At 39.6% G+C, this 27,606-nt stretch overlaps 2 protein-coding genes across 17 annotated transcripts in view; one reads left to right on the top strand and one right to left on the bottom strand.

The window, feature by feature from the left end:
• TPR (translocated promoter region, nuclear basket protein) overlaps positions 1–12,678 on the bottom strand; it is a 57,230-nt gene extending 44,552 nt beyond the window's left edge. For 5 of the 8 annotated variants that reach the window (XM_075002264.1, XM_075002267.1, XM_075002265.1 and 2 more), the window contains exons 1-9: positions 12,459–12,678; positions 10,808–10,912; positions 10,135–10,208; positions 8,771–8,867; positions 8,315–8,418; positions 5,294–5,458; positions 4,393–4,485; positions 3,007–3,036; positions 2,596–2,676 (exon numbers count right to left, since the gene is read on the bottom strand). In XM_075002264.1, the coding sequence (XP_074858365.1) occupies positions 2,596–2,676; positions 3,007–3,036; positions 4,393–4,485; positions 5,294–5,458; positions 8,315–8,418; positions 8,771–8,867; positions 10,135–10,208; positions 10,808–10,912; positions 12,459–12,609 (900 nt within the window). In that variant the 5' untranslated portion in view covers positions 12,610–12,678. The remainder of the gene's footprint in view (positions 1–2,595; positions 2,677–3,006; positions 3,037–4,392; positions 4,486–5,293; positions 5,459–8,314; positions 8,419–8,770; positions 8,868–10,134; positions 10,209–10,807; positions 10,913–12,458) is intronic. The other 3 variants (XM_075002266.1, XM_075002269.1, XM_075002272.1) reach the window with 1 other exon arrangement.
• Positions 12,679–12,970: 292 nt separating this feature from the next.
• Positions 12,971–27,606, top strand: part of ODR4 (odr-4 GPCR localization factor homolog) — a 59,257-nt gene continuing 44,621 nt past the window's right edge. Inside the window, exons 1-9 of one of the 9 annotated variants that reach the window (XM_075002932.1) lie at positions 12,972–13,143; positions 14,101–14,220; positions 17,640–17,774; positions 18,226–18,321; positions 21,200–21,306; positions 23,310–23,346; positions 23,479–23,619; positions 24,740–24,835; positions 26,087–26,155. In XM_075002932.1, the coding sequence (XP_074859033.1) occupies positions 14,122–14,220; positions 17,640–17,774; positions 18,226–18,321; positions 21,200–21,306; positions 23,310–23,346; positions 23,479–23,619; positions 24,740–24,835; positions 26,087–26,155 (780 nt within the window). In that variant the 5' untranslated portion in view covers positions 12,972–13,143; positions 14,101–14,121. Of the gene's footprint in view, positions 13,144–13,237; positions 13,488–14,096; positions 14,221–17,639; positions 17,775–18,225; positions 18,322–21,199; positions 21,307–23,309; positions 23,347–23,478; positions 23,620–24,739; positions 24,836–26,086; positions 26,156–27,606 lie in introns of those variants that run through there. The other 8 variants (XM_075002931.1, XM_075002940.1, XM_075002935.1 and 5 more) reach the window with 8 other exon arrangements.

Here is a 27,606-nt window from a genome sequence, read left to right as displayed (position 1 = left end):
AAGGTGCTGAAATGAATATTCAGTGCCTCATTAGCATGTGCTAGTCACAGCACTTCAAAAGTGGCAATTTCCAACGCGCGCAACTCGGCTACACGTGGGGTCCTTTTTGAAAGGACCCTGCACATTTCGAAATCCCCTATCAGCTGACATACAGCCTATGTAACTTATACCAAGGTATAGTAAGGGACAACTGTTTCCAACTAGATTAAATCCCCGTATTAAGGGTTGAAATATTCGAGTGTTAACTCCCCACTTTAGAGGAAAATGGTCAGTTGTTGACATAAGCAAAGTTATTTAACATGTTCACCTGGATGCATTTCAGCAGTATTTTTAGGGACCCTGCTCTCTATACTACTGCACTTTTCACTCAAATAGCTCCTTTTTTTCCAGGACTTCAGAGCAATTTGTTATACAAACAATAGAATTATTCCTTTGTAATACCCCTATGAAGAAAACATTAATCTCCATTTCAAAGGGAGAGTAACTAAGGCAGAAAGAAGTTAAGGGCTCACATCTCTAGGACTTCCCTCTAATTTTGGGTGCCCAGATTTAGACTGCTAGGATTTGATTTTCAGAGGTGATGAGAAACCACAATTCCTGCTGAAGTCTATAGACAGTGCAGCTGCTCAACAACTCTGAAAATCAGGCTCTGTATAAGATGGACATGCAAAACCTGTTAAACAAAAATTAGAGGCCAATAACATGTTTCGTAGCTTTTTCTCTGAAACAAAATTTTGCTTTCATATGACCATCACTCATAATGAACCTTGTTAAGCAAATATTTACCTTTGTCACTTAGCAGCAGCAATCTTCTACTTACGTATATAATATTATATATATAATTTATAAAAAAAAAAAAAAAGAATCACACGTTTGCACTCACAGCATGACTTATTATCTAGACAAATACTTCTCTAAACTGCTCTTAATCTCCCGTGACGGAGATTCAACAGCCTCCCTAGACTATTTTTCCTTATGTCCAGCCTAAATTGCCTTCCTGCAATTTAAGCCAAATGCTTCTTGTTCTGTCCTGAGAAAAAACAATTTTCTCTCTCCTCCTTGTAACCACCTTTTATCTACTTGAAAACTTATGTCCCTTTTCATTCTTCTCCAGACTAAACAGATTCAGTTTTTTAAAAGTCTTCTCTTGTAGATCATGTTTTCTAGACCTTTAATCATAGTTGGTGTTCTTCATTGGACTTTCTCCAATTTGTCTACATTCTTCCTGAAACGTAGAACCCAGAATGGGACAATACTCCAATTGAGGCCTAATCAGTGTGGAAAAGAATGGAAGAATTACTTCTTGTGTCTTGCTTATTATTATGCTAATATAGCTCAGAAAAGAATGTTTCCTTTTTTTGCAACAATAATAAACTGTTGACTACCACTTCCTTCCCTTCTACAAGGCTTTTTATCTTGTCAAATAAAACTATTAGATTGGTTTGACGCAATTTATCCTTAAAAAGTCCATTCTGACTGTTACTCATCTCCATATTGTCCTCTTCATGTTTACAAATTCACTGCCCACTTATTTGTGCCATCATCTGTTCAAGTAAAGAAGTTAAGACGATTGATCTGTAATTCTTTGAGTTGTCCTTACTCCCCTTTTAATAGGCTGACAATATATTTGTCCATTTCCAGGGCCCTGGAATCTCTCCCCAACTTTTGACATTTCAAAAATACCTGCTAAATGACTGAGAAACCTTCTCAGTAAGCTCCTTGTCCTACTAAATGTATAGAGTGGATTATGAAAAGGTTAAATACACTACTTAATTATATGCATTTCTTTCAGATCATGTTTATCATACCAAAAATTCAACTAAAATTGCAGTAAAATATTAATTTCCACCACACTCAATTTTAATGTATAACTTAAACCCTGACTATGATGGTGTGCAGCCTTGTATTAACTCATTCCAAGCTCAGACCCTACCAACCAGCTCAATTTCGAACTATACCATTCATACTCGGCACTTTTAATTACAGTGGACTTTTAGGAGCCACACACAAGAATATTGCATGACTACAAAATAAGCTGCACAGCCATTCAGAGCATTGATCAGTGAACAATGCACTTTATGATCAACACATTAGCAACAGTAGATAATTCCATGCATTCAATAAAATATTCCTATTTTATATGCAGTTTTGCTTAAACTGTACAAAGAAGGAAAATAGTTAAGTTTGAACTCAGCAATTTAACATTTGAAACGCAGCATGAAATATAACACCATTGCTACAGCCTACAAAATAAGGGTCATTTCAAGCATTTGGCCAAATCAACTGCCCAATCCAAGTTCACGCTCCCATATTCTTTCAACATGACAAAGCAAATCTGTGCATAGTGTTCTATGCTCTTTGGGAAGTTATTGGTAGCTCTGTCATTTTAGTGAAAATGCACGGTCATTGTCCTATCAACCAGAGGAAACTAAACAGAAGGATTAAGGAAAAGAAACATCCTCCCATCTCACGTCAACATTTTATGTGAGTAGAAATACAGATATAGCGACATAGTCTGATCTGTACCACACTCCAAACCCTAGCCCAACTTCTATGTAATGGCAATATAAATGTATCCAACATTGCCAAACTTACCTTGTACAAATTAGATAACTTTATGTGGGCATTTAGTTCATTATGAAATCTTTCTTCCATACCAGCTTGCTGTTCTTTTGCCTGATGAATAAAAATATGAATTCATAGCACTAATTCTGTTTCCACTGAATTTAATTTTTTGTTTTGCAAGCCAGTGAGCTGGCAAAGTTTGATGACAATATTAAGTTTATCAAGATAATTAAATCTAAAGCTGACTGTAAAGAGTTACAAAGGAGTCTCTCAAAACCGGGTAACTGAACAACAAGAAGTCAGGTAAAACTTTGTAAATGCAAATTAATACACATTGGAAAACATAATTCCAACTGTACATACATAATGATAGATTATAATTTAGCTATTGCCACACCAGAAAAATCTTAAGAGTCATCATGACTAGTTCTCTGAACATACCTGCTCAATGTACAGCAGCAGCCAAAAGTACTAAGGGAACATCAGGAAAGGGATAAATAAAAAGAAAGAGAAATGCTGCTATATAAATCCTTGGTATGCTGACAATTTAAACACTGTGTGCTGTTCTAGCTGTCCCATCTCAAGAATGATTTATTAGAGTTAGAAAAGGTATAGAAAAGAGCAACAAAAATGATTAAGAGGATGGAAGAACTGCCACATGAGATTAAAAAGATGGACTGTAAATCTTAGATGGCAGGGGTTCTCAAACTTTTGGGCCCATGGCCCACTCTACTCAATGCAAAACTTTCCATGGACCACCAGCCAACCACCATGACGACAAAATGCCCTTGTTTATTTTTAAGTACCTTAAATACCAAATTATTCATAGTATGCTCCTGGAGCTATAACATAAGAGGGCATATATGACTGGTAAAAAAGAAAACATTAATAATCAAAATCAAAATAAACAGATTAACTCCTTTAACTTTATTATGTTATTTTACCAAACTTAATTTTAAATAAAATAAATATTAATTTGTAAAGACGATGAGAAGTCCCGTGGCACCTTATAGACTAACAGGTATTTTGGACCGTAAGCTTTTGTGAGCAAAGACCCACTTCGTCAGATGCAATGAAGCATGTATTTACCCATGAAAGCTTACGCTCCAAAATATGTTAGTCTATAAGGTGCCACAGGATTTCTCATTGGTTTCTGGTATTAAATTTATGTCTCCCCACAACTCATTAAAAAAAATAAAATAAATAAATAAAAAGGGAAGTTTCAATGCTGTCTTTATTTATGGAGGGGTGGGTGACCTTTTTAGTGTTGGGTCCAGTGATCTTCCTGAAATGGGATCTTTCAAAAGTGCCCCCTTTTTTGGAAAAATCTCTCAAAAGAATTTCCCAGGGTACACACAGCCTATAGGTTTCTTTTCCAGTTTTATTCTTTGTACATCTCTCAGCTTGGAGAATGAAAATGTCAGTCAATTTTATTTTTAGGCTTTCACAAACCTTCAAAAAGTTCCCATGTTTGAGTCACAAATGTTAGAGAATATTTGTTCAAGGAAACTATGCTGGAACTTCTGTAAAAGTTGGATGCTCTTGATTCTGAGAGAAAGCTCCTGCCCTTTTCCCACCCACTCTGGTCTAAAATTGCTTTATAAGGAACAGGATAAAAATCAAAACCAATATTTCCTCCCAACAGCAGTCCTCCCTGCTGTGCCTAGACACTACAGCCTGCAATGTAAATTTCATCATCCTCTATCGACTGGCAATCCCAACATTACATAGGTATAGTAGGGCCAATTATGGTAGTATTGTAGTTAATTCCTTAATACTTACCTTAAATGCTGCCACACAGAAAATTACAGTTTAAAACAAGTTTACCTCCTTCAGTTTAGTCAGAAGATCTTCTACATGCTTCTGCAGATTTTCATTTGAAAGTTTTAAGCTGTTTACTTGTTCCTCCATTCTGGAAACCTGTGTGAACAATGGTTATTAACAATACAGATATATTTCATTTACAATCATACTTCTACATATGTACACAGTATCTGACTATCAGCCATGACACACATTTCAAAGTTTCTCATTACAGTCCAGCCTTAAGCTTCAAAAGTGATAGCGTAAAGACTAGCTTTTCTAAAGAATTTGCTCCTGTGTATGCATCTAAATGAATCAGCCAGACTTTCCAAGTGCTCTCCATACAAGTGCCTATCACAGCCGACAATCCAGAAAATCTAGCTGTCTCACTTAGTCGTTTTGCAGGAGCTGACCAATTAAGTAGATATCTAAACAGGAGATGATTAGTGTCAAATTATTTTGAAAATAAGGCCCATTTTTTCCCTCCCACCAAATACACATGCTAAAATGAAGCTGTATTGCCAGCACCATAGATTTGTACATATTTTAAACATTCTGTTTAGCAAAAAATTATATTTTTGTATATATTAATTAGCACAGTAGTTTACACCCTACACTTTCAGCTACTTCTAATTTGTCATCACTAATCTCATAATGCTCGTCAACAGCTCTCTCAGATATCCATGCCAACATGTTAATTCCCTGCAAAGTATAAATGACCAAAGCACAGTTCCCAAGAATGTGTATTAGAAGTTGTCACTTTACATGGAATTTAATCCATTGTGAAGAGTGTCAGTGTTATAAAAATTCCTCACTCAACCAGTCAAGAGACATAGGTGCCACATAATGGTCCTCATCTCTTAAGTAAAATTTTCTTTTCTTTTTTAAAACTAGTTAGAAAAACTATTTTTATTTACTATTTTACCTCCTCTTTCTTGTTCTCCAGGCTGCACTTAAGCTCCAGGATTTCATTTCCCTTTTCCCTGGCAATAAGTAGGAGCTCATCTGTTTTGGCTTTCAATTCGGTATGCAGCCAAGTATTCTGATTCTGTAACAATTCTTTTTCTTGCTCCAGCCTTTTCTCACGATACTAAAACACAATATGGTAAAACTGAATAAATTACTTTTAACAAGACTGCACTTTCCATGCAAAAACCTCTTCATAAATTGCATATATGTATGTATTTCTTAGTGGCTAGCTAGAGTGCTAAAACAGATTCCCACTCCTATAAACTTAAAATCTAAATGAACATATCTAAGAAGAGTAACAAAGAGGAAGCTGTGCTAGTCTATACACTATCAAAACAAAAAGCAGTCAAGTAGCACTTTAAAGACTCGCAAAATGGTTTATTAGGTGAGCTTTTGTGGGACAGACCCACTTCTTCAGACCATAGCCAGACCAGAACAGACTCAATATTTAAGGCACAGAGAACCAAAAACAGTAAGCAAGGAGGACAAATCAGAAAAAGATAATCAAGGTGAGCAAATCAGAGAGTGGAGGGGTGGAGGGAAGGTCAAGAATTAGACTGAGCCAAGTATGCAGACTAGCGCCTATAGTGACTCAAAGTTCCCATCACGATTTAAACCATACGTTAATGTGCTGAATTTGAATATAAAAGCCAGCTCAGATGTTTCTCTCTCCAAAACGGAGCGATAATTCCTTTTCTGTAACACACATCTAAGAAGATAGTATGATTACGGTAAACAACACATAAGCCTCAATGTATCGAAAGGATGAGTGTACTGCTATAAGAGTAATAAAAAAGAAGCAGTAGTTTGGTCATTTGTTTGACGATACAAACGGTATGTTGCCTCAAACAACAGCACTTAAAGAAAAGGATACTAAGGAAAAGTGAGAAAGACACTTAACAGGCTTCAAAATTCAATATGCCAAGTATACACATTTAAGTTACTTGGGTCCATCAATGTGCAGTAATAGGACCCTGGGCACTGAACCAAGGACCTCTGACATAAAACCACAACTGCCTGGGCTAAATGTAAGCCCATTAGCTTGCAAGTATTCAGATATTCAAACCTCTTTAAGTGTTCCAACTATCAGAATAGAACAAAAAGCTGCATTGTATTAGCTACGCAAGGAATAACGTTTTCCAAAAATGTTCAGGAAACATCATATGGCTGCCTTACAAAATTCTGGAAGGGACCTATCCGAAGTTAACTACAGACACCAGTGTAGGTCTGCACAAGCATAAATTAACAATCTTGAGCTACTAAAAAGAAGCAATGTGAAATGCAGACAGATATTTTGACATGTCTTTCTCGGGAGCCTATTTAATTGACTGTTTCAGTTTCATATTAAATACAGAAAGACGACTCTAGTATGGTCCAAATAAAATTTACGGATCCTTGCAACATTATAATAAATGGTATGAGCAAGCAAAATATATTAGCAAAATAAATGACTAAGGTGAAACCCTAGTGTTTTCTTTGGAAAGTTGCTTTCATGGATGTGGGCTCACCAAGGATCAACTTAATCTTTCAGTCAGCAACTACACAGGAACGTGTTACAAGGTGGATTCAAGCAGATGATGTTTTCTAGTCAAACGTTTCAGTGGTTCTCAGCGTGCTGTGTACCTCAGAGCTCACTCTCTTTGTTTACCTTCTGCATAAGAAAGGTGCAGATCTCAAAGCACACTGGAACCTGGCACTTATTTCAATTGTGGACTGTTCGATCCTGACAAATTTCTTTTGCAGATGTAGTCAAAGACAAGTGCCAAAGTATAAACACTGCCTCCTTCTGCACCGTGCCAGCACTAGGTAACAACTTCTGAGAGCTCCCTATCACAAACATTACTCAAAGTTAGTTGGTATTAATCTGAACAGAATTCATTATTTCAACATCTGAGACACAGACACAGAAGGAAGAATGGAAAAACACTTCCTCCATTTGCCAGTACAGGTTGCACCACCAAAACCCGGCGTTCTCTGGTCTGGAAACATCTGTGGCCTGGCAGAAGCCTAAATGCAGGAGGACCAGCCACAAGGTGGGCATCCAGATAGGAGCAGAGTGAGAACTGAACAAAGCCCTGTAACAGCATGGACTGGGGGCCTGAACTGAAGTCTTGTGTCAGCCCTGTGACAACACAGGGGCAGGACTGGTGCTGGAGCCCTGCAGCAAGAGCCAGAACCTTGGCCACCCAGGACACTTGCAGCAGCTGGGCAAGGAGCCACTGGGAGTGGGTGGGACAGGAGTAGGGCAAAGCAGGGTGTCTGTAGCAGATGCTTCAGGGCAGATGGCAGGGGGAACTCCCCTGATCCAGCAATTTACTAGTTTGTTACCAGTCAGGTTCTGAGAGTGCCAGACAAGGCAGGTGCAACCTGTTGTTCTTCAGGACTACATATTAAAATACTATAAATCAAGGCCATTTTCTCAGCTGTCCTACTACTCAGTATTAAATTCCAGAAAGTCGGAGATGCTCTAAGCCATAAAATATGGGCCATCCAGTTTCATTAAAACAATAGTAAGTTTTTTGTTTTGTCACAGTAGCTAAAATACTTAGTGCTATTTGTTAATATTGAACAGATACATTGAAAATGAAACTGTAAAATCTGGTTAATTTAAAATCCAAACTCACTTCTTTTGTCTGCAAAACACTTTATAACTTTATCATTCCCATTTCAAAGAGAGACAAACACCCAAAAAGAAAAACATGAGTAATGGCAGATCCTTGCACTGCATAATCCTGGCGTAAGACCAGGCTGCATGAATTACAGGAATCAATTCAACAGTTTAAGCCTATTGGAAGGTTGCAAAAAACATTTTCCTGCAATGAAAAAGACATTACCCGGCATCCTTTTAGAAAAAGACCTGTTTTTATACCCAGTGTACTTATCTTTTTATTAATTCCTGCTTATCTTATGTGTTTAGAATGGAAGTCACTGGAACTTTCACTACTGACAAGTATAAACCATGCAAACCATTACATACCTTAACAGAAACATCTGATGTTTGAAGCTCATCCAGCTTTATTTGTAGCTCCACTTTTGCTGTGTTTGCTTCTGTAAGTTTCTCATTTAGACGTTTAACATCCTCTAAGAAAATCAGAAACAATATATAAGATGCCAAACATTCTAAATATTTTTAGTTAATACAGTACATAAATCAGATTTAGTATCTTAGAGATGAACAGCACCAGTTTCTAATAATAGTGCCAGCAATTGTCAATATGTGTCTGTCTGTACAATTAAACACCTATCACCCTGTTTTTACTCTGACATGCACTCTCTCCACCCATTTTCTCTATCCATCTGATTTCTGATCCTTACTTTTCTATTAATGGACATTACCCATACAAATAGAGAATTTAGGTTTAAGTTTAACTCCCAAAGGAGGTGTTTGGTTTGCATGATCAACTTAAGTTTGTAGTATATTTACTGTTCATACCATTTAAGTGTTCAATTTCTTGAGATCGTCTTTCACTTGTTCGAACCAAATCTCTCTTTTCATTTTCCAATTCTTCTTTTGCTCTAGTAAGCTGACTCTTCAATTAAAAGAAAAGTATCCATTTTACGTTAAGAGCCATGGTTATTCTTTAAGCTTATGGTTGAACATGGAAAATGGTGTAGTAAGTAAAAGCTATCCTCATGCCCATTTTCACTGTTGTGTGAAAACAACCCACCTATAATAGTACATAAGAATGCTCAAGCAAGTCAGTTACAGAAACAAAAACTGTCATCTTGTATCCATCTTTGATTTCCATCACTGTGCCAGAGATCTGTTCAGTTCTGACATGGAAAAAACAATTAACATAACACGTGAATCACCCGGAAGATTTCTTGGAGATTTCATCCCATAGCCCTGATTAATTTCTGAAATGTAATTTCGATCTGAGGTGGTTCAGTATATCACTGCCCAAATGATCTTTGCCTTTAAATGTAAACTAGAGTTCTCTAAAATGGTAACATCCAAAGAAAGGGAGGTTTGGGGATGGGGGGCAGGGAGGGGAGAGATGACAACAGATGTATCAGTGAGTCAAAGAGAACAGTTTATTGAATGTGCTGTTTCCACAATCTCACTTTTGCTGCTGAACTGCTTTAGTGATTTCCTGACAAGCACAAGGTAGATACATTTCCTCTGCACTCAAGTAAACAGAGACCATCCTTCTTTGAAACAAAAGCAGAAGAAATGCCTCAAAGTCCTACTTGGTTTCCAAACTCACAAATAAAATTGATTCTTAATTGTGCCTAAGGATAACGAGGACCAGAACTGTGGTAATTTCAAAAGGTGCTCGTTAAATTAGTTCTCTGAATTGGTTTTATGTGGTTAACAATACATTTGCTACACACTATTAACCGCAGACTAATCAAAGGGCCGGTTGCGGGGGGGAAGAAATCGTGAACAAGACTATCAATAGCATGATCCAGTCTACACAAGACAGTTACATTGACAATACCAGGAGTGCCAACTGGAAATCAACTTTGTTAAAATGGTTTGAGCCCCTATGCAGAAACTCCTATTTCAGTTAAAGTATAACTTCTGAGGTTTAATTTAAATTGTTTGGAAACACTTTTAAGCTATGCTAAAATAACCCACTCAGAATTAAATGTGCCCATATTGGAGCCTGCTCTGGGACTTGAAGCAAAATCTTTCTGACCAGACACAGCTTATTTAGCAAATAGCTTATTTGCACAAAACTATCAAACTGAACAATGAACATGCTTTAAGTTCTGACTGGTAAGACTCTGAACAAAACATGCACCCTAAATTCAGCTGACTATTGCTAAATTTGCAGTCTGTGATTCCTATACCTGGATGGCTGCATTGCGATCCTGAGCTACTTCAAGTTCTTTGTTTTTCTCGCTCAAAGATTTTAATTGCTCATCTGCATGGGGAGAGGGAAAAAAAGGCAAAATTAAGAAAATGTCTTGATATTAACAGAACATGTGCATTAGTTGCAGACAGTTAGTAAAATTCATGTTCCTATGTTCAAATAATACAAAATTAGGATGAGAAAAAATTTCCCCAAATTAAAAATCCAACATACAAACAATTGATTAAATTGGTACTCTTGTGATTAAAAACCAAAGTAGTTTTATCTGCTCTCTGTAAATGGTATTCAGAGGAAGGAGTGCACATTTGTCACAGAGAAACCAATGATATATCACAGTCTGGGGAACTGATCCTGCAATATGACCCTTATGGTCATAAAGGTACACTTCACATATCAGTTTTTAGATATTTAGATTCTTGAATAAAACATAAATAAGGGGTTTATTCTGGAAGAACAGACCAAAAGCATGTACGACACAGGGACTTGACAAAAAATATTAATGACCTTCTGTGAAATCAAAGAAGGCTGGCTGATGGATTTGTGTGTCTTATTTACAGTTTTATGCATTTCAAAATAACTTCAAAAGATGTAATATTTATAAGCAGAAAAATAACTTTCCAAACTGTTAACCAATGTGCAATTGTACTTACTAAGCTTGTTTAGCTCCTGACGGAGTGTCTGACATTCCTGTGTCTCGTTCACAAGTCTCTCCTGACTTTGAGCCAGACGCTTTTCCACTTCAAAGTACTGTTGTTCTGCAGAACAACACATTATGTCAATACTAAGTCATAAATTAGCCTTTATTAAGTAACCATATCTAGCATAAAAGGCAGCCAGAAATCATCCTCTTTCAGTAGTCACTAAAGGAAAAAAAAAAAAGGTTAAGCAAAGTGCTATGTTTCTTCCTACTATTAAATACTGATTAAATAATTTTGTTACTATGGTCAGATCTGTTCTATAGTTCTCCAAGTGCATTGCCCTAAAAGCTGGTCTACATCCAGTTTTAGGACAGATCTCATTATATCTCTCTATATATTTTTAGTGTACAGGGTCCAGTAAGCTGAAAGGCAGGACTCCACAGCCATGGAGGGCTGTATTTAATTAAATGCTACTTAGCCGTTTTAACGTTTCTAGGCGATAATTTCATATACTTTATAATGGCACTGTCTAGGAAATCTTAAGAGTTTAACGCCAAAAAAGACTACCATGAAATTCCAAACCTCGGATTAATATTACAGCACTCAGGAAACCAAAGTGTTGGATGGATCATCTCCAATACATCCTTCAAAAGCCTTGCTTCCAACAATTGTGAATTATCCAGAAAGATTAAAACCTCAAACACCGAGTTGTTGGTAGATTGCAATCTAGACCTCTTCTAATTGAGACAAGAAAAACCCCAACTAAATCAACAAAACACAGCAGTGAGCGTCACAGTCTGGGTTTATAGACTCAGACTTATACCACAGCAGCGTTTCCCAAAATGTGGCATGTGAAAGGATTTCAAGGGGCAAGCGGCAGAAAACAAATTACTAAAAATCAGGAGATAAGCACTGGGAGACAGGGTGGGCCAATAAAGCCAAAGTCTTGAAAGTGGTACATGAACATTTTAAGTTTGGGTAACACTACTACTACAACATTAAAACTAACATGTAGACGTTTCCACGAGAATTTGGGCTCTGAAACCCATTTCCTCCCTAGGGCTCCAGCTCCAAATGGGCATCAACAACAACCGTAGGCTTGTAGATTTTGTGGGATTCTCTCAAGGCTCTGGGATGGAGCTAAAAAAAGAGGTGGTTTGGACAATAGGAGGGGGCTGCCAGGGAGCAGACTGGGAAGAGGGGTCTGGGCAGGTGATGGGGGCAGGAGTGACTAAGGTCAGAACGAGAAGAACAAGCGCCCCCCTCCCACCCAGGGACAATGGAAAACTTAAGTGGGGGACCCAAAATACTGCTCCGTGAGGCCCCTTTTCTAACTGTAACTGAATTTCCTCTGAGCCTCACAGGCCAGATCCAGCCCCCGGGATACAGGCTCCCTTCCCCCACCCCACTATGCCTTTGCTCCCCGTTTCATGGAGGAGGTAGTCAGGCCACTATCACCCGCGTCCCGCCAAGCAGGGAGAACTCGGGACTCGGCTCCCAGTGAGTGTCAGTGGCGAGGCGGCATCTTGTGTCCCACGCCGCAAGCAGGCGGGAAAACCGCCCCCGCCTCCGACCCTCACAGCTGGCGGCGGACACGCTGCAGCAGGGAGAGCCCCGGACAATGACAACCCCGCTCCCCGGCCCTTCTCCGCCCACCACTCACCGCTGTCCACTTTGAAGCGCTCGTGCCTGGCTCGGAGCCCGTCGATCTCCGTCTGCTGATCGGCCAGGAAGCGCTCCAGCTTCCCCTGCACCGGCTTGGGCAGCTTGGCCAGCTCGGCCCGCTCCAGGACCTGCTGCAGCACCGCCGCCATCTTGGGAGCGAGCCTCCAAACCCTCTACCGCCTTCCGGCCCGGGGGGGCAGGGAACCAGAGCGCGGCCCTCTCCGCGCGCCTCCCCGGCTCGTACAGAGCATGCGCATGAGCCGTCCGGCCACGGAAAACGTAGTGTTCAACCCTCCACCGGAAGGCGAACTCCTAACGAAACTTCCTCAGGTCGCGTCTTGTCCGCCATGTTGAGCGAGGCACTGCGTACCAGCCTATCTCATAGGCCGAGGGAACTCACTAATTTTCTCGCGGAGAGTGGATCGTCCGGGAAGAGGTGCTGCGACATCCGCCACACAGAACGTGGCGGACCCGGGGGGGGGGGGGGGGGGGGGGGGGGGGGGCGAGCGGCCGTAGCGAGAACCAGCCATTGCTAATCTGCTCTTCCTGTTAGCCTCAGGGATTGCGAACGTCATCAATTTGCGCCTTGAGAGGGGCTCGAAGGCGCAGCCTGGTGATATAACCATGTGGGGACTCAGCCTTACTGGGGCTGAGATCTGGGAGAAGTAGGTGCCAGTCAGTAGGTGAGGCTGCAGTGGCTGTGGATAGAGGACATGGACAGCTGGCGGGGCGGGGGCGAGGCGAGTAGCGTAGCGAGAAGTGGGAGAGTGTCTGTGCGAGCGGAGGGGCTGGGAGGTGGGTGTCTGACCTCGTTGAGAAAGGGCAGAGCTGATTGGAAATGTCCCTTCTGTGGTACTGGCTGGCGGGTCTCGCAGTGCCTGGAAGGTGGATTCCGTTGTAACCCACCCCCCGTCTGCGTGCACTTTGCACCGATGCACCCCGGATCCGGCGGGGGGACGTTGCCCCTCAGCTTTGCAGTTCTTTTTTCTTTAGTCACTTTGAAAGGAGCGAGTCAGATGTGTCTGAGGTGAGAGCCTGGCGGGAGGGGGAAAGGGAGAGCGAGAGAATCTCTGTTTCTAGATCTTGCGTTTGGCATTTTTAACCCCTCCCCGCGCCCCGACTCTCCCCACCAAGTGGCAGGTGTAAACCAGGTCTCTCTGACAGACTTTAGCGGCGCAAAAAGCAAAGTGTGTCTGAAGCGGGGAAATATTAGAATGTTTACAAACTGCAACTATTGTGGAGTATTACAGAGCCGGGACACTTGCTTATAGGTTAGGGGTGGGAGTCCGACTATGTGAGAACTGTGAATGTGGAAGTAAACAATTGGAAGATGAAGAGTTTAAGGATGTTTCATAGATCACTTGTAAATTACTGTTTCTAGATTATGAACATGTTTCATTTGATATGTCAATTTTGCAGTTGTTAACCATATTTAAAATGCCTCTTTTCATACAAGTATGTTAAGAATAAAAAGTATACTTAATATGCTCCTAGAAAGACTTTGAGAACTTCACTGCCATACTAACATTCAGGGTATTTTTCTGATACTTCAGATTTCTTTACACTTGCCATACTATGTCTTACATCCCGTGATTAAGTACCTGGAGAGAGAGAGTAATACATTCTCTTTTTATAGGTAGAAAGTAGACAAACTTGAAATAATGGGAAGAAGCTATTTTGTGGAAGAATCTGTTCGACAGTATCTTTCAGATTTCAGCACCAAGCCAAAAGGTTGTGTCACTGGCCTGCTGATAGGACAGGTAAGTTTTTTGTTCTGTGAAATGGCTGTATTACTCAGATTAATGTTCTGCTCATATAGAGCTAGTAATCTGTATTCAGACAACACTTCTTTATATAGCTAATAGGGTAAAGAACACACGTTCAGTGACTTGAGTAATATTGTATCCCATATGAGTGTCAAGTTGCAGACTTGACCCTGCTCTCATTGCCTTTAATAGGGTAGGCTGAAACCTGCAGCCTTAATGGTGAGCTTGTATGAGATAAGAAAGGACATCAGGCCAATACCATACACTTATAAAAGCTGCCATGGTAACTGCTGAACACTTAGAGACTTTATTTTTGAAATTTTGTCTGAAAGATACAGTAAGTGGTATGGAACTCATATTTATGCACCTTCAAAAAGATGAATGGCTCAGGTGACGGTTGGGTTTTGAACAACTGTTTCAAAGTAGTGTGAAATCTTGTTAGTAGTCACACTTACGTGTTGTGAAGTGAGAATATACCTTCAGAAGTTAAACCATAAACTGAAAATGAGACTGAAGATATAGCTATCCATTTCATAGAGCGGGAAGGGACCTCAAGAGGTCATTGAGTCCAATCCCTGCACTCACAGCAGGACTTGTCACCATTCCTGATTTTTAAATCTATATGCCCCAGATTCCTAAATGGGCCCCTCAAGGATTGCGCTCACAACCCCAGGTTTAGTAGGCCAAGGCTCAAACCACTGAGCTATCCCTCCCCCTCAATAGCAACAGTAGCAGCAGTTCATCTTTTTTAGCTCACATATATGTTCCTTGGTTTCATTGTTTTTTTTTTTTTTACTATGCATGTAAGACTCAGATGTAATAGAGTGACTGACAGTAACTGCCAGTTACAGTCAGCTGTTCAGCTGTCAGTAAAAATGTATTTTGTTGATACCATTTGAAGGGCACCTAGAACACAGTGGACTTACTCTTTGGTTTGGGACTACCCTTTAAAATAGCCGTCTATCCATCCATCCATCTATCCACCCACCTATTAATAATATGGTCTCTAGCACAATAGGGTGTTTTGTCTCTCACTGGATCCGCAAGGTGCCATTGCAATACAATTAATATCTGCTGCTTTTGGAGTTATTTCATGAAGATTATTTATCTTTTAGTTCTTTCTACGTCTTGGGTAAACACTGGTGTTCATTCTCTTCATGGAAAAAATCAGAATCATCTTGGAAAAAGAAATTACAGCCCTCTGTGTTCTTGACTAGCTTATGATGATTCTGATGTTCTAACACTTTATATTCTGTATACTAGTGCAGAAGATGTGTGCTCACCTTTAGGAAAAGAGTTCCAATCTACATCCATTTCTTTTCCACTCGAAGCTCGTATATTGTATTGCAGAGAAATTAGCAGCAAAGATGATTTTTATAAATCATCAGAATATATTAATCTTCATAAGACGTGCAGAATAAACAACATCTAATTTTCAGGTCTCTGTGTGTACGGGTTTTACTTCCCTGGTCTGACACCCTCAGGACATGACCAGTCCCAAATGAGGGAATATGCCAGGTGAAGGTTGGTCCCCTGTTTCTGTACCTACTGGCTCTTCTGCCTCTGGTCCCTACACATTCAGTCCCAGGGCCTTGCTTGCCTGTTAAGCCTGGCCCTGTTTGGCTGGTTCTGTTTCCAACCCCAGCTGCCAGCCCCAGGGGCGTTGGCTTCATCCTGACTGGGCTGCTGCACGTGGCCCTGACCCAGACACTCCAGTTTCCTACCTGGGATCAGGCTTCTGCACATGGCACCCACAGGGCTAGAGTAGGGGCTAGCCCAGGGACGCAAGCCCTGCCCGGCTCCCCTGCACAGTCACTGTCCTCCTTTTTTCTGGGGTGCCGTCTGGGTAGGTCTACAACCTTTCTCCCACTAGCCTCCTGGCTGAGGCTGTCTAGACCAGTAACATCCATGGTCCTACCAAATCATGGATGTTGGTGTACCAGAGAATCCCAGTTTTGGGAATGCAACCAGAGTATCCCAGTCCTGGGAGAGACAGTGACTACCACTCTTTAAATTTGAATAATTGGATATAATCTAAGTCCATTCTCACTTGCTCTGATCTCTCTGAAATTTACATTGCTTAATTTCTGGCCAAAGATGATCTTGTTCTGTCTTTTTAAGTTGATGAGGAAAACAGTATAGTACTTCTGGCATAGGTCTGTATTGGTATAATGAGCTTTGATTGCAACTCCAAACACACTCCTTCCGCTAGGGATGTTAGTGGTTAACCAGTAAGCTTCATCATAAATGGAGGAGGCTTATCAGTTACAGTTAGCCAGTGAAGTCTGTGGGCAGAAGGCTGCTCCACCCCATGGGGCCCACACCTGGCCAGAATAGTCCTTGTCTGACACCCAACCCCCACCCTGTTTAATCTGTTAACCAGTAATTTAGCTAGTTTATGTACCATAGCAGTGAAACTGTGACAGCCAAGATTTAGTACAGGCTAGCTATCCTAGTAATTACACCCACTGCTCTGGCTTCACTGCTGTGGTAGGTGAGCTAGCTAGGTTTAATCTCAGGTACGTCCACATGAATTGCAGTAACATCCCATGATTGCAGTTGAAGATAGGGATGTAAAATCCCATTTATTTAGTTAGCTGGTTAAATGTTAATTTTAACTGGTTTAACTGACTAAATTGAGTGAGGTTGGGCTGTTAACAGTAATGGATAGGACTCCTCCAGTTAGTGTAAGGCTTACCAGTTAGCTGTTAACATCCATGGTTGAAGGAGCGTATTTGGTTGAGCAAAGGTAATCGCTTCCCCAAATGCTCAATTTTTTAATGAATTGTATTTTGAGCAGCCTTGAGGATAAACAGCTGAGGTGTTGAAAGATGAGGAAGCTACTGTAATGAGACTTTTAAATGATAAACTGAACACACCTGCCTGCCACTACTTACTTGACATTTTTTTTAACTTTTCTAATCTTGACAAATGAAAATAGACTTTAGATCGTTACACAAAGTGCAAGTAATTTCTTTTCTCGATTCTTTTGCCCTAGCATAGTATTGCAGTGCAGGGAATATGGTTGTTAACTCTGCAGGATTATCTTGGAACCTCCAGGAATTAAGGTTTAATCTTATGAAAAAAGCTTCAGAAATACATCCAACCTAAACTGGCAACCCTGGTAAAGGAGTGTTTTTTGGGTGGGGGAAGGAACCCAAACCTGTTTGAACAAGATTTTTTTAAAAATAAAATAAAATCCAAACCTTTGTTAGTTTATGTTTTCTAAAAAATGCTGTCTGGTGTCCAAACTTTTACATTCTTGGAGTCCATTTAAGAGTCAAAGATGCAGGAAAAAATATTTGTGAGTCATTCTGTTTGTTTATTTTAAATCTTCAAACTTTATGGATATGAAGTACAAATCCAGTGCCAAATGTATGTTCTCTTATTTTGCTTTTTTTCCCCCCCCACAGTATTCCCCACAAAGAGATTATGTGATTTTGGCTGTTCGAACACCTCCAAGAGAAGACGAAAATGAGAGCAACAAAAATTATCATCCACAACTGGCTGACATTGATGATGAATGGGTAACAGCCCATGCTAGTCAGGTAAAACACTTTCAGTATCTGCACAACTAAGATAAGAAAAAAGGTGTGACATTTTTCTTAACTTGAATACTTTTCATTACGAACTCAAAGTCTCTTTTCATTATTCCTTTGTTATCACTTATTTTGTTGATTGATCAAAACCATACATGTGTTATAACCAACATAAGTCATATTTTATTTTTCTGTCTGCTCTACAAAGCAGGTGGCTCTGTAGTTTTTTAGCCACAAAACTTGCAAGTAATATATGATTGTAGAATGGAAGAATAGAGTATTTTTAAGGGGATATGAAGGTGAAAAATATCATTGCCGATTTTAGTCCTGCAGTTTATTCTACATCTGGGTTCTGATGATTTAAAAAAAGGGGGGTGAGGGGCAGCAAACTAAAGTCTATGGTTTATAGACCTTTACATTCATAACAGTAGTTCAATAATTTTTCTGCTTATTTTGTAAGTTGTCTAGAATGCTCCCAGGAGGACTGCTAGTTCTTGGTGTATTTATTGTTGCAGCTCCAGAACTAGCAAAAGAAATCCAAAATGCTTTGCGTAAGGTAAGTGCTTAGATATGTTCATAGGAGGGAGCTGTTTTTATTTTAGTTTGTAAAGAAGAGTAATTTTCTGCAACTGAAACCTTAGCTGTATTTCTTAATTGAGTTCTGTGAAACAGAAGTAAAAAATATCCCAGATAAATGGTTCTTAAATCTGATTTATTGAATAGAAATACCTATATATTTAAACTATCTGCATTCATAAAATGACCGTTAGAATTTGCTTAAGAAATACTCAGTATTGTATTAAAATTTCCCAAGAGATCATGTTACTTTTGGGTTGGATTGAAGTGCACTAGTGATATAGTGTATACAATCTAGTTGGTTCTCTTTCCAGTGTGCTAGCTTCTCTCTATAAAGATCTAAATATTATAGATATATACAGATATCTTGATCAGTTTCCATGTGATGTGAGAAAAAAAATTATGGTAATTTGGCAAAATTAAGGATGAACTTTGGGCCTACAGATTGAAATCCTCATTTTAGCATTGTCTGTCATGGCTTAATTTTAGCAGCTGACAGGAAGAATACCAATCATAAGCTAAAGCAGCATTATCTTCTTAATTATGATGTCTGTTTTTCCCTGCATCATGTTTTTTTTTTTTCTGGCCTATATCATTTTTTAAATGGCATAGTATGACTTTGGGAGTAACTTGGGACTAGTCAAGTGTGTGATGGTCTCAGTTGTTTAATAACAAACAAAAACACTTTGTATTGAGGTCTTTTGTTCTGAATTTTTATATTGATCTGTCAGGTGTATTACGAATACACTCTGTATTAAAGGAGCATTTTTAAGATAGTAAAGTCCAGCAGTCAGAATTAGAAAATACAGGAATCAAGATTGCCTGTTACTTTATGAATAAGCAGTGTATTATTTTATCCTTATTGCTTATATGTATCCCTGTGCCATGTGGGCTTTTTTTTACAATGCTCATCACTACAGCATGAGTGGTTCAAAAACATTTAATCTTCATAGAACCCCTGTGAGATCAGGGTTGTGTCATCTCTGTTGTACAGATGGTGAACAGAGCCACAGAGAGATCCTCTTAAAACGTCCTCTGATTTTGAGTGCCCAATTTGAGACATCTGTGACCTAAATTTTCCAGAGTATCTTAACAAAGCAAGTGCTATATCATAGTAAGGACAGCTCCCATAGACTTCATTTGCAGGTGTGAGTATGCAACCCGTCTGCAAATCAGACCACTGGGACTTCAGAAAATGAGGAACACACGGACAGTGCCCACCTGTGAAATGGCTTAAGAGACTTGTCAGGCATCACAGGAACTTTGTGGTAGAGCAGCAGATCCCAACGTTTTCCAGACGGGGACCCATTTTGACAATTCAGGAAGGCTTGGTGACCCAAGGCAATTCAAAAACGTCAGTGGCGGCGGAGAGGGGTGGGGGTGGGGGGAGCAGTGCTGTAACTAGCTAATTTTGTACCCGAGACAAGAATATAAAATTACACCCCCTCATGGTTATATATTCATAGTTATTTCATAGAAAAAGGGAAAATACGCAAATAATACAATAATTACACTACTTTTATTATAGTTATTTTGTTATATTAGTTGAGCTGAGTTGTGGTTGGGGGAAAGACCATCAACCCCAAATCACTTCCCCAGCTTAAACCCCGCACTCAGAGGCTGGGGGAGAGTCACATTCAGGGGTTGTGGGGGGTCACACTCAGGAGTGGGAGGATCACACACAAGGGCTGGGGGAGTCACATGCAGGGGTTGAGGGGCTGGGGAGGGTCACACCAAAGGGTTATGGGTCACTCAAGCTGCCAGGACGTGTGGTCAGTGAGGGAGCCGGCTGGGGGGAAGATGACTTTCCCTCATTCGGAAAATTCTCTTATCTGTCTTGAGTCAGGTCCCAAGGGTGCCAGATAAAGAGAGGTTCAACCTGTATAAGCAGCTGCAGAAAAGCTGTTCTAATGGAAAATGTGGGGCAGCTTGTATATTTGGCAGTACTATCAGTCCCTAATAACCTATTTATCAGTGGAAGAATTATGAGTATTACCCAATACTGGGATGTAATTCTGAGGATAACTTACTGAAAATGTGGCAAAGGACCAAATTAAGGTGCTTATTTCATCTCTGTCATTATTATGTAGCTTTATTTGATACATTGTCATTTTCCTACCAATTTTCTCCCAACTTGTTTCACAGACTTAAATGGTTTTGGGTGGTAATGGAAAATAAGGAGGCAAATGTGAAGTTAAGTTTTCAGTGAGTTGAGGGACTTAGAGAAGATGAAGAAAAAAACAGGTCTACAAGTGGAACATGAGCTAGCCTTTCAACATTTTTTTTTAAATGTGCAAAATTAATTAAATGAATAGATTTTTTTTTTTTGGTTGTGTTGTGATAGTAGTTATGCTGCTTTTGTACTGTTTTATGGAAAGCTGCTGTTCAACATAGAGTCTGCATATTAGATATTTTTATTAACCTCATCTTCAGCACTTGAGTCTCACCTGATGTTTCAGACCTTTAACAGCTGCATCAACCTAATTGAAAACCATGTATTTTTAGTTCCTGTACCATCTAAAAATGGGAAGATCTGAGACAAGCCAAACCTCAGGTGGTCAAATTTCAAGTTAGATTATAACTAAATGTCATAAGGTCATTGGAAAAATATATTTGTGCAAAGGTATCCTTCTATCACTTTCAGTTTGTGTATTTGCAGCATATGCATTTTCAAATATTCAAATCTTGGTTCCAGTACGAAGCGTTATACGTCTGTGAAACTGACCCATAACAATAATGGTGTGTTATATTACTTTAGAACTGAAATACAGGACTGTTTCAGTAATTATAACTACTGGCTTTAATATTTGTTTGCACTACAAGGAAAAATGTCATCACTTTTTTTCTGTTTTTTTCAGCTAGTTTTTTCAGTTGAAAAATCTGTTGCTAAGAAGAGGCTCTGGAATTTTGCTGATGAGGAGGTCTCTGACAGAGTGGCTCTTCATGTTTGTTGTGCTACAAAGAAGTATCCTTCTATGGCAAAAGTATAATGTAGTCTTTCAATACAATGTATTGAAATATAAACATAGTGCAGGGTCTATCTAATCTGTCTAGTCTAATTTTGCCACCCAGAAATCTTCATTACTTTAATGGCAAGAGTTGCTAGATTGGATATCCCACCAACACAAATCGTAAAAGCAAAGCATCAGCTCTGCACTTACCAGATCCCCTATTACAGCTGCTGTTCCGAAATAACTTTGTGAGCTTCTGTGCAGCAATACTGCTATTTTGAAATAGTGAGTGGCTTATTTTGAATTCTGTAAACCTCATTCTATGAGGAATAGTGCCTATTACAAAATAGGTATTTCGGAACATGGGCTGCATAGATAGGGAGTCAGAGCTATTTCAAAATAATACTCTTATGTAGACATAGTATTTCAGATTAGAGCCCCTGGAATCAATGCTGTAATACAAAGTAGGAGCTATTGAGACTGTAATGCAAATTAGGATCTACTGTGCATAGACATTATAATAAATTTCAGGCTCCCTTGTAGTGCAGATACATTATTCCGGAATAGTTTATTTTGGAATAATAACTCTGGAATAAGCTATTCTGGAGTAACTCTGTAGAGTAGACATACCCTTAGTGTTCTTCCACCATTTGCAGGCCACATTCTCCACCTGTACTTTGGTTGAACAAAGTATATCCATAACTTTGAACATAGTCATTGGTTATATAGGCATGTGATTTGACTGATTTTCAGGGTGTGTGTAGCCTTGGTAAATTATTTTTGTATGATGAATTCAAGTAGGTGAAGTATGGAGTCCAGTTGCAAATAGCTAATGCATTACGTTTTCCTGTTAAGTTTTATGTCAAAGGGTGATGTCTATCAGATAGCAGTTGTCATGTAGAAGTTACACTAAGGGTACATATACACTAAGAACTAATTTCAAAGTTAACTTGGAAGTTACGCGCTACTTCGAAGTAGCCTGCAGAGAATCTACATACATTTTCACTTACTTTGAAGTTAACTTCGAAGTACTTACTCCATTCCTGGGAATGGAGTAGTGCTCTACTTTGAAGTTTAACTTTGAAGTAGGCTGTGTGTGGACGCTCAACTTTGAAGTCTGTTACTTCAAAGTTATTTTGTAGCATATAGTAATGCACCCAGATTTCTATTCAGTTATTTATTGTTGGAGTCTAAGGGTATATGTGGCTTGCTCAGAAGGAGGATAGGAATACAGGAAAAAGAAGGGAAGCAGCAGGGAGGGGCCTGGATGGAGAAATACAAGGAAGTAGAGATCCATTTTAATGAAGCTCATCAGAAAGTAGAATGTCTGCTCAGCAATATCTTCATGTTTTCCCTTGCACTGTTTACATTTGTTAGTTCTTACCATGCCCTGCTACTTCTCTCTCATTTTCAGCCTTTAAAAATGATGATGATGATGTTTTTAAATATCAAAGTCACCCAACATAGTATCTGATGGTTTTTCTCTATGACACTGTAACCTGCAATTGTAAAAATAAATGATTTCTAAATTATTTTTTGGTAGGAAAAAATGTTGTGGGTCAGTGAGGTAGCTGTGCAGATGGGGATTATAGAGGAAAAACCATGGCTCAACAGTTTGATGGGGGAGAAGTACTGCTTTGGAGGGAAATCAGGAGAGAAAGCACAGTTGTAGAGAAATGCAGGAGACATCAGAGCTTGTAGGTTTAAGCACAGGGTAAAATACATGCCAACAATAATACTTATATGCTTAAATAGCTATGAGTGTTGATACATACTTGGAAAGAAGGCACATTTATTATAATATTATATTATAAATTTATAGTTTACAGCTGAAACAGTTTTCATTTCCGTTAGTGTGAAAACCTTCTCTGTAAAATTGAAAACTTGCCTCTGAAAAACAAGTCAAGTGTAAATGTAGATGATAAATTACAAATTAATTCAAAATATTTGTTCTGTATTTTGTTCCTTTTCCTTTTGAAACATTTTTTCATTGAATTTTTTTCCTTAATTAGTAAAGGGTACTTTGTCGAACCTACGATATACAAGATCCAAAGGTAAGATTTGACTACTGTATGCAAGACGTAGAAAGTTCAGAAGACCTGCATTTTATGTCACACTTGTAACACTGTATTAAGCCATTATGTCTGCTGTATTTTTACAAATAAAGCCCTGTCTTTTCCTCCTAGAATTCAGCTAAGCCAGCAGACTGGAAGTACCAAAGTGGCCTATCTGCCTTATGGCCATCTTTGGAGTGCACAATTAATGTTAATATTCACATTCCACTTTCTGCTACATCAGTCAACTACGAACTAGAGAAAAATACAAGGGTAACTGAAAAATAGCATATCTCTATTTCGTTTACCATACATATTGTTATATTGCTTAGAAATGAATAATGTTATGACAATAGGGAGTAGGTGGAGTAGAATTAATGATTTGTTACTGGTAGTTAAATCTAAGAGGTGGCAAGTTCCTTGTGCTTTGCTGAATTAACCATGATATAGCATAAAGAGAGAAGTCACCAAGATTTTTATTTTCCTGTATTTATTTAATTTATTCAAAATTGTTATTAGGACTGTGTGAAGAAGATTGCATCACAAGAAGAGAAAAAGGAAAGCTGCTATGTCTGGTTTTGATAGGATTTGGAAAGGGTGTGCTCTCTTTGCCCTTTGACTATTAACAGGCCTCATCCCCGTCTCACGAAAAAATAAAATCCACATGTCGTCATGTCCTCAATATAGGTTGTTAGGCAAAATAACACATATTTAGGTCAATAAAGATTAAACTTAATGTTCTGTGTAGGTGAAGTGGCTTGTGAGTAGTATGATGTCCACCTATGGTGCAGATGGGTGGCAGCTCTGAAAGTTGGTTAGGATTTGTTTTTCTCTTTCTTTGGCTAATGATTTAACTCCAGGCTTATCAAATTACCAACCTGTGGGCCATCACTGACCAGAGCACTTGCGCAATCCTGCCAGGAATAACGGGTGAGAGGATAGGAGTGGGCTGTGCATTCTTGTCCCCCATGCCATGCCCCTTCCTGCCACTCCCCCATCCCTCCAGCGATGTGGCCTCAGAGATTATGGGCTGTGGGTCACTGGCATAAGGCAGCAGCAGCTGTTCTGTCTCCCCCAATCCCCAGGGCCATGTCCCTGGGGGGCAGTGTTCCAGGGAGGCAAAGTGATGGCAGGAAGGGGTAGGGCTTGGAGGATGGTAATGGACAGGCCCTCCTCCCTGCTCATACTCCTGGGCTGGATTGTGCAGTTTCTCTGGCTATGGATGGCCCACAGGACGGGAGTTTGGGCCTTCTGGTTTAAACATATATTGCAGTAGTTTTGAATACTTGGTGGCTTTCTTGGTAATATTCAATCAAAAGTGAAGTTTATTTGTAGAGAAGGTCCTCTTTGAAAATAAATACTCACACTGTTTCTTTGCTTTTGGGTTTTAAAGAATGGTATAACCCGGTGGGCAAAACAGATAGAAGAAGGTGTTTTTCTGATCAATGGGCAAGTGAAAGAAGATGATGCAGAGCTATTGGAAGGGCAGGTGTGTGCTGTGTACTATGAAATTGACGTTAATATGTCACACAAAATGTCCAGTTTGATCATATTACAGCCTCAAAGGTGGTTTGTGGAATATTTTATTTCTGCTTGGCATGTGCTTTTCCCTCACGTAAAAATGGCCATACTGTGTTAGACCAAGGGCCAATCTACCCAATGTCCTGTCTTCTTGTAGTGGTCAATGCCAGGTACTTCAGGGGAAATGAATATTATAGGTACATGATCCATCACGTGACCCATCCTGTTACCTATTCACACCTTCTAAGAAACAGAGGCTAGGGATATCAGCCTTGTCCATGATGGCTAATAACCATTGATGGGCCTATACTCCATGAACCTATTTAGTTTGTTTTACAGTCCTGTTATAGTCTTGGACCTCACAAAATCCTCTGGCATGGAGTTCCACAGTTTGGCTCTACATTGTGTGAAGAAATATTTCATTTTCTTAGTTACAAACCTGTTGCCTATTCCCCTTCCTATACTTGAACCAAAAAAGGGATGATTGTAGCAGTAGTGAAAATAAGGAAGGACTTGTATTTAAAATTTCTGCCCATAAGCTGAAGTTTTTTGTTTTTTTTTTATGGGTGTCTTAACAGTTTCATTGCTGTTGCTAATTTTGGAAGAAAAGAGTAAGGCACACAAGAAGATTTTAATGAGATCATCTGAAATGGTGCCATTGTTTAATATTGTAAAAACACTACATGTTGAACCTCTCTGGTCCAGTAACCTCAGGATCTGATTGGTGCCAAATGAGAGAATTTGCCAGACCTCAGGAGGTCAATATTGTCTCACAACACTAGCAACACCCTTAGTTCTTAATGGGCTCTTAGAAGATATTTGGGGTAAATTAGAGCTAAATAACACTGCATACAATACTGAGAGCCAGCACAGGTGGCTATAAGCATGTGTTGTGGGACCATGGAAGTGTGGCCGCACCCATGATAAGTGGTCATCCAGCTATTTAAAATAATGCCAGATTACGGATGTTGCGGGACAAGAGAGTGACGTACTAGAGAGGTTCAACCTGTGCTAACATTTTTTTCCGCAAAGATTCCTAATGTTTTGTAAACTGTCCTCAAGATTCTTTCCATATCTCAATTTTTATGTCTAAAATCTAGAAACTGATGCTACAGTGTCAAGGGCTAGTGGAGCATCTGGATATGGCAAATACAGATAAATGTTGTATATGTTTCATATATCATTTTTTCCTTTTTTTCTTTTTTTTTTTTTAACTCAGAAAAAGTCTTCAAGAGGAAATATTCAACACAGTATACAACCCTTTGATGTGAAGGTTCTTACACAGTTGGTAAGTACTGGCAATTTCCACATACAATAAGGCTTGGTGCCATGTTTCATAAAACTTTCTTCTCTGATGCTTGCTCTAAAAGGGGGGATAAGTCAAAAGTAAATATTGAAAATTACAGTTTTATTTTAAATTACTGCTCACCATAAGTTTGATTTCTTGTTCAAGTAATATAATTGTGGTACTGAAGGACTTATCCAAATTACTGACTTCAGTTGGAGTAGCAGGTCTGACAGGACACACAATATCTGAGAATCATGTAATATATTAGAAGGTGAGGGAAACTGAGGCCTTAGGGATATTAAATTCTGTAAACTGCTCATACTGGACAGAGGCTCCATTTATTTCAGTGGGGCTTTGTATGGTGGTATTGAGCTCACTTGCCTGAAACAGGTTTATAGGTCTTAAGGCCAGAAAGGGCATGGGGCTCATGTAGTCTGATTTCCTGTATAACACAGACCATAGCATTTAACAAATGGTTTCTGTATCAAGCCCGTACCTTCTGCTTGAGGGAGCACATATACCTTGTAGAACAGTCACTGTCAACCTTCTCAATCTGCAGCCAGGAGTCTGACTTGTCTTGTGTACCCCCAAATTTCCCCCTCCTTTAAAAATTACTTGTTTACAAAAGCAGATATAAAAAAGCATGTGTCCCAGCACAGTATTGCTGACAAATTTGTTTGCTCTCTTTTTGCTGTATAATTTTATAAAGTAAATCCATTGCAACACAAATATTGTGCTTACATTTCAGTGTGTAATATATAGAACAGTATAAACAAGTTATTACCTGTATGAAATTTTAGGTTTTACTGGCTTCACTAGTGCTTTTTATGTAGCCCCTTGTAAATAGGCAAATATATGGATGAGTTGATGTATTCCCTGGAAAACCTGAGTACCCTCTGGGGTACGTGCGCCCAAGTTGAGAACCATTGTTCTTCGAGTGGTCCCCGTGGGTGCTCCACAGTAGGTGTCGGGCTTGCCCCGGTGCCGCAGATCGGAAATTTCCAGCAGTCTCCATCGGGTCTCGCATGCACCGATGCGCGTCGGTCCTTCATGCACTTACGGTCACATGCGCGATCTGGTCCCCGCCAGTTCCTTCTCAGCCGCCAACGGCTGCAGACGGAATCCACTCCAGCTCCAACGCCTGAGACAGATAAACTCTGATTTACTTCTTTTTAATAGTTTATACCCCAGTTATTATAGTTGTTTATGTTAGAGTGTATATAGTTAAAAAGAAAAAGAGAGCAAGGAAAAGTACGGAGGCGGCCGCCTCTGGTGGGTCCGCTACCTTAAGGCCGTGAACGTTATCTGTTATCTGTTACTGGACTGAGTAACTGTTAAGTGCCCTGTTAGCACTCAAAGACTTTAACGTTCAAACAATGTCCTCGCCGGGGTTTAAGAAATGTGACTCATGCCGGGAGACTATGCCTGCCTCAGATGGGCATAGCAAATGT

Source organism: Carettochelys insculpta, chromosome 9, assembly GCF_033958435.1.
Source record: "Carettochelys insculpta isolate YL-2023 chromosome 9, ASM3395843v1, whole genome shotgun sequence".
NCBI classification, from domain to species: Eukaryota; Metazoa; Chordata; order Testudines; family Carettochelyidae; genus Carettochelys; species Carettochelys insculpta.
The sequence above is the reverse complement of the archived record's forward strand: the minus strand, read 5'-3'. Positions and strand labels throughout refer to the sequence as shown.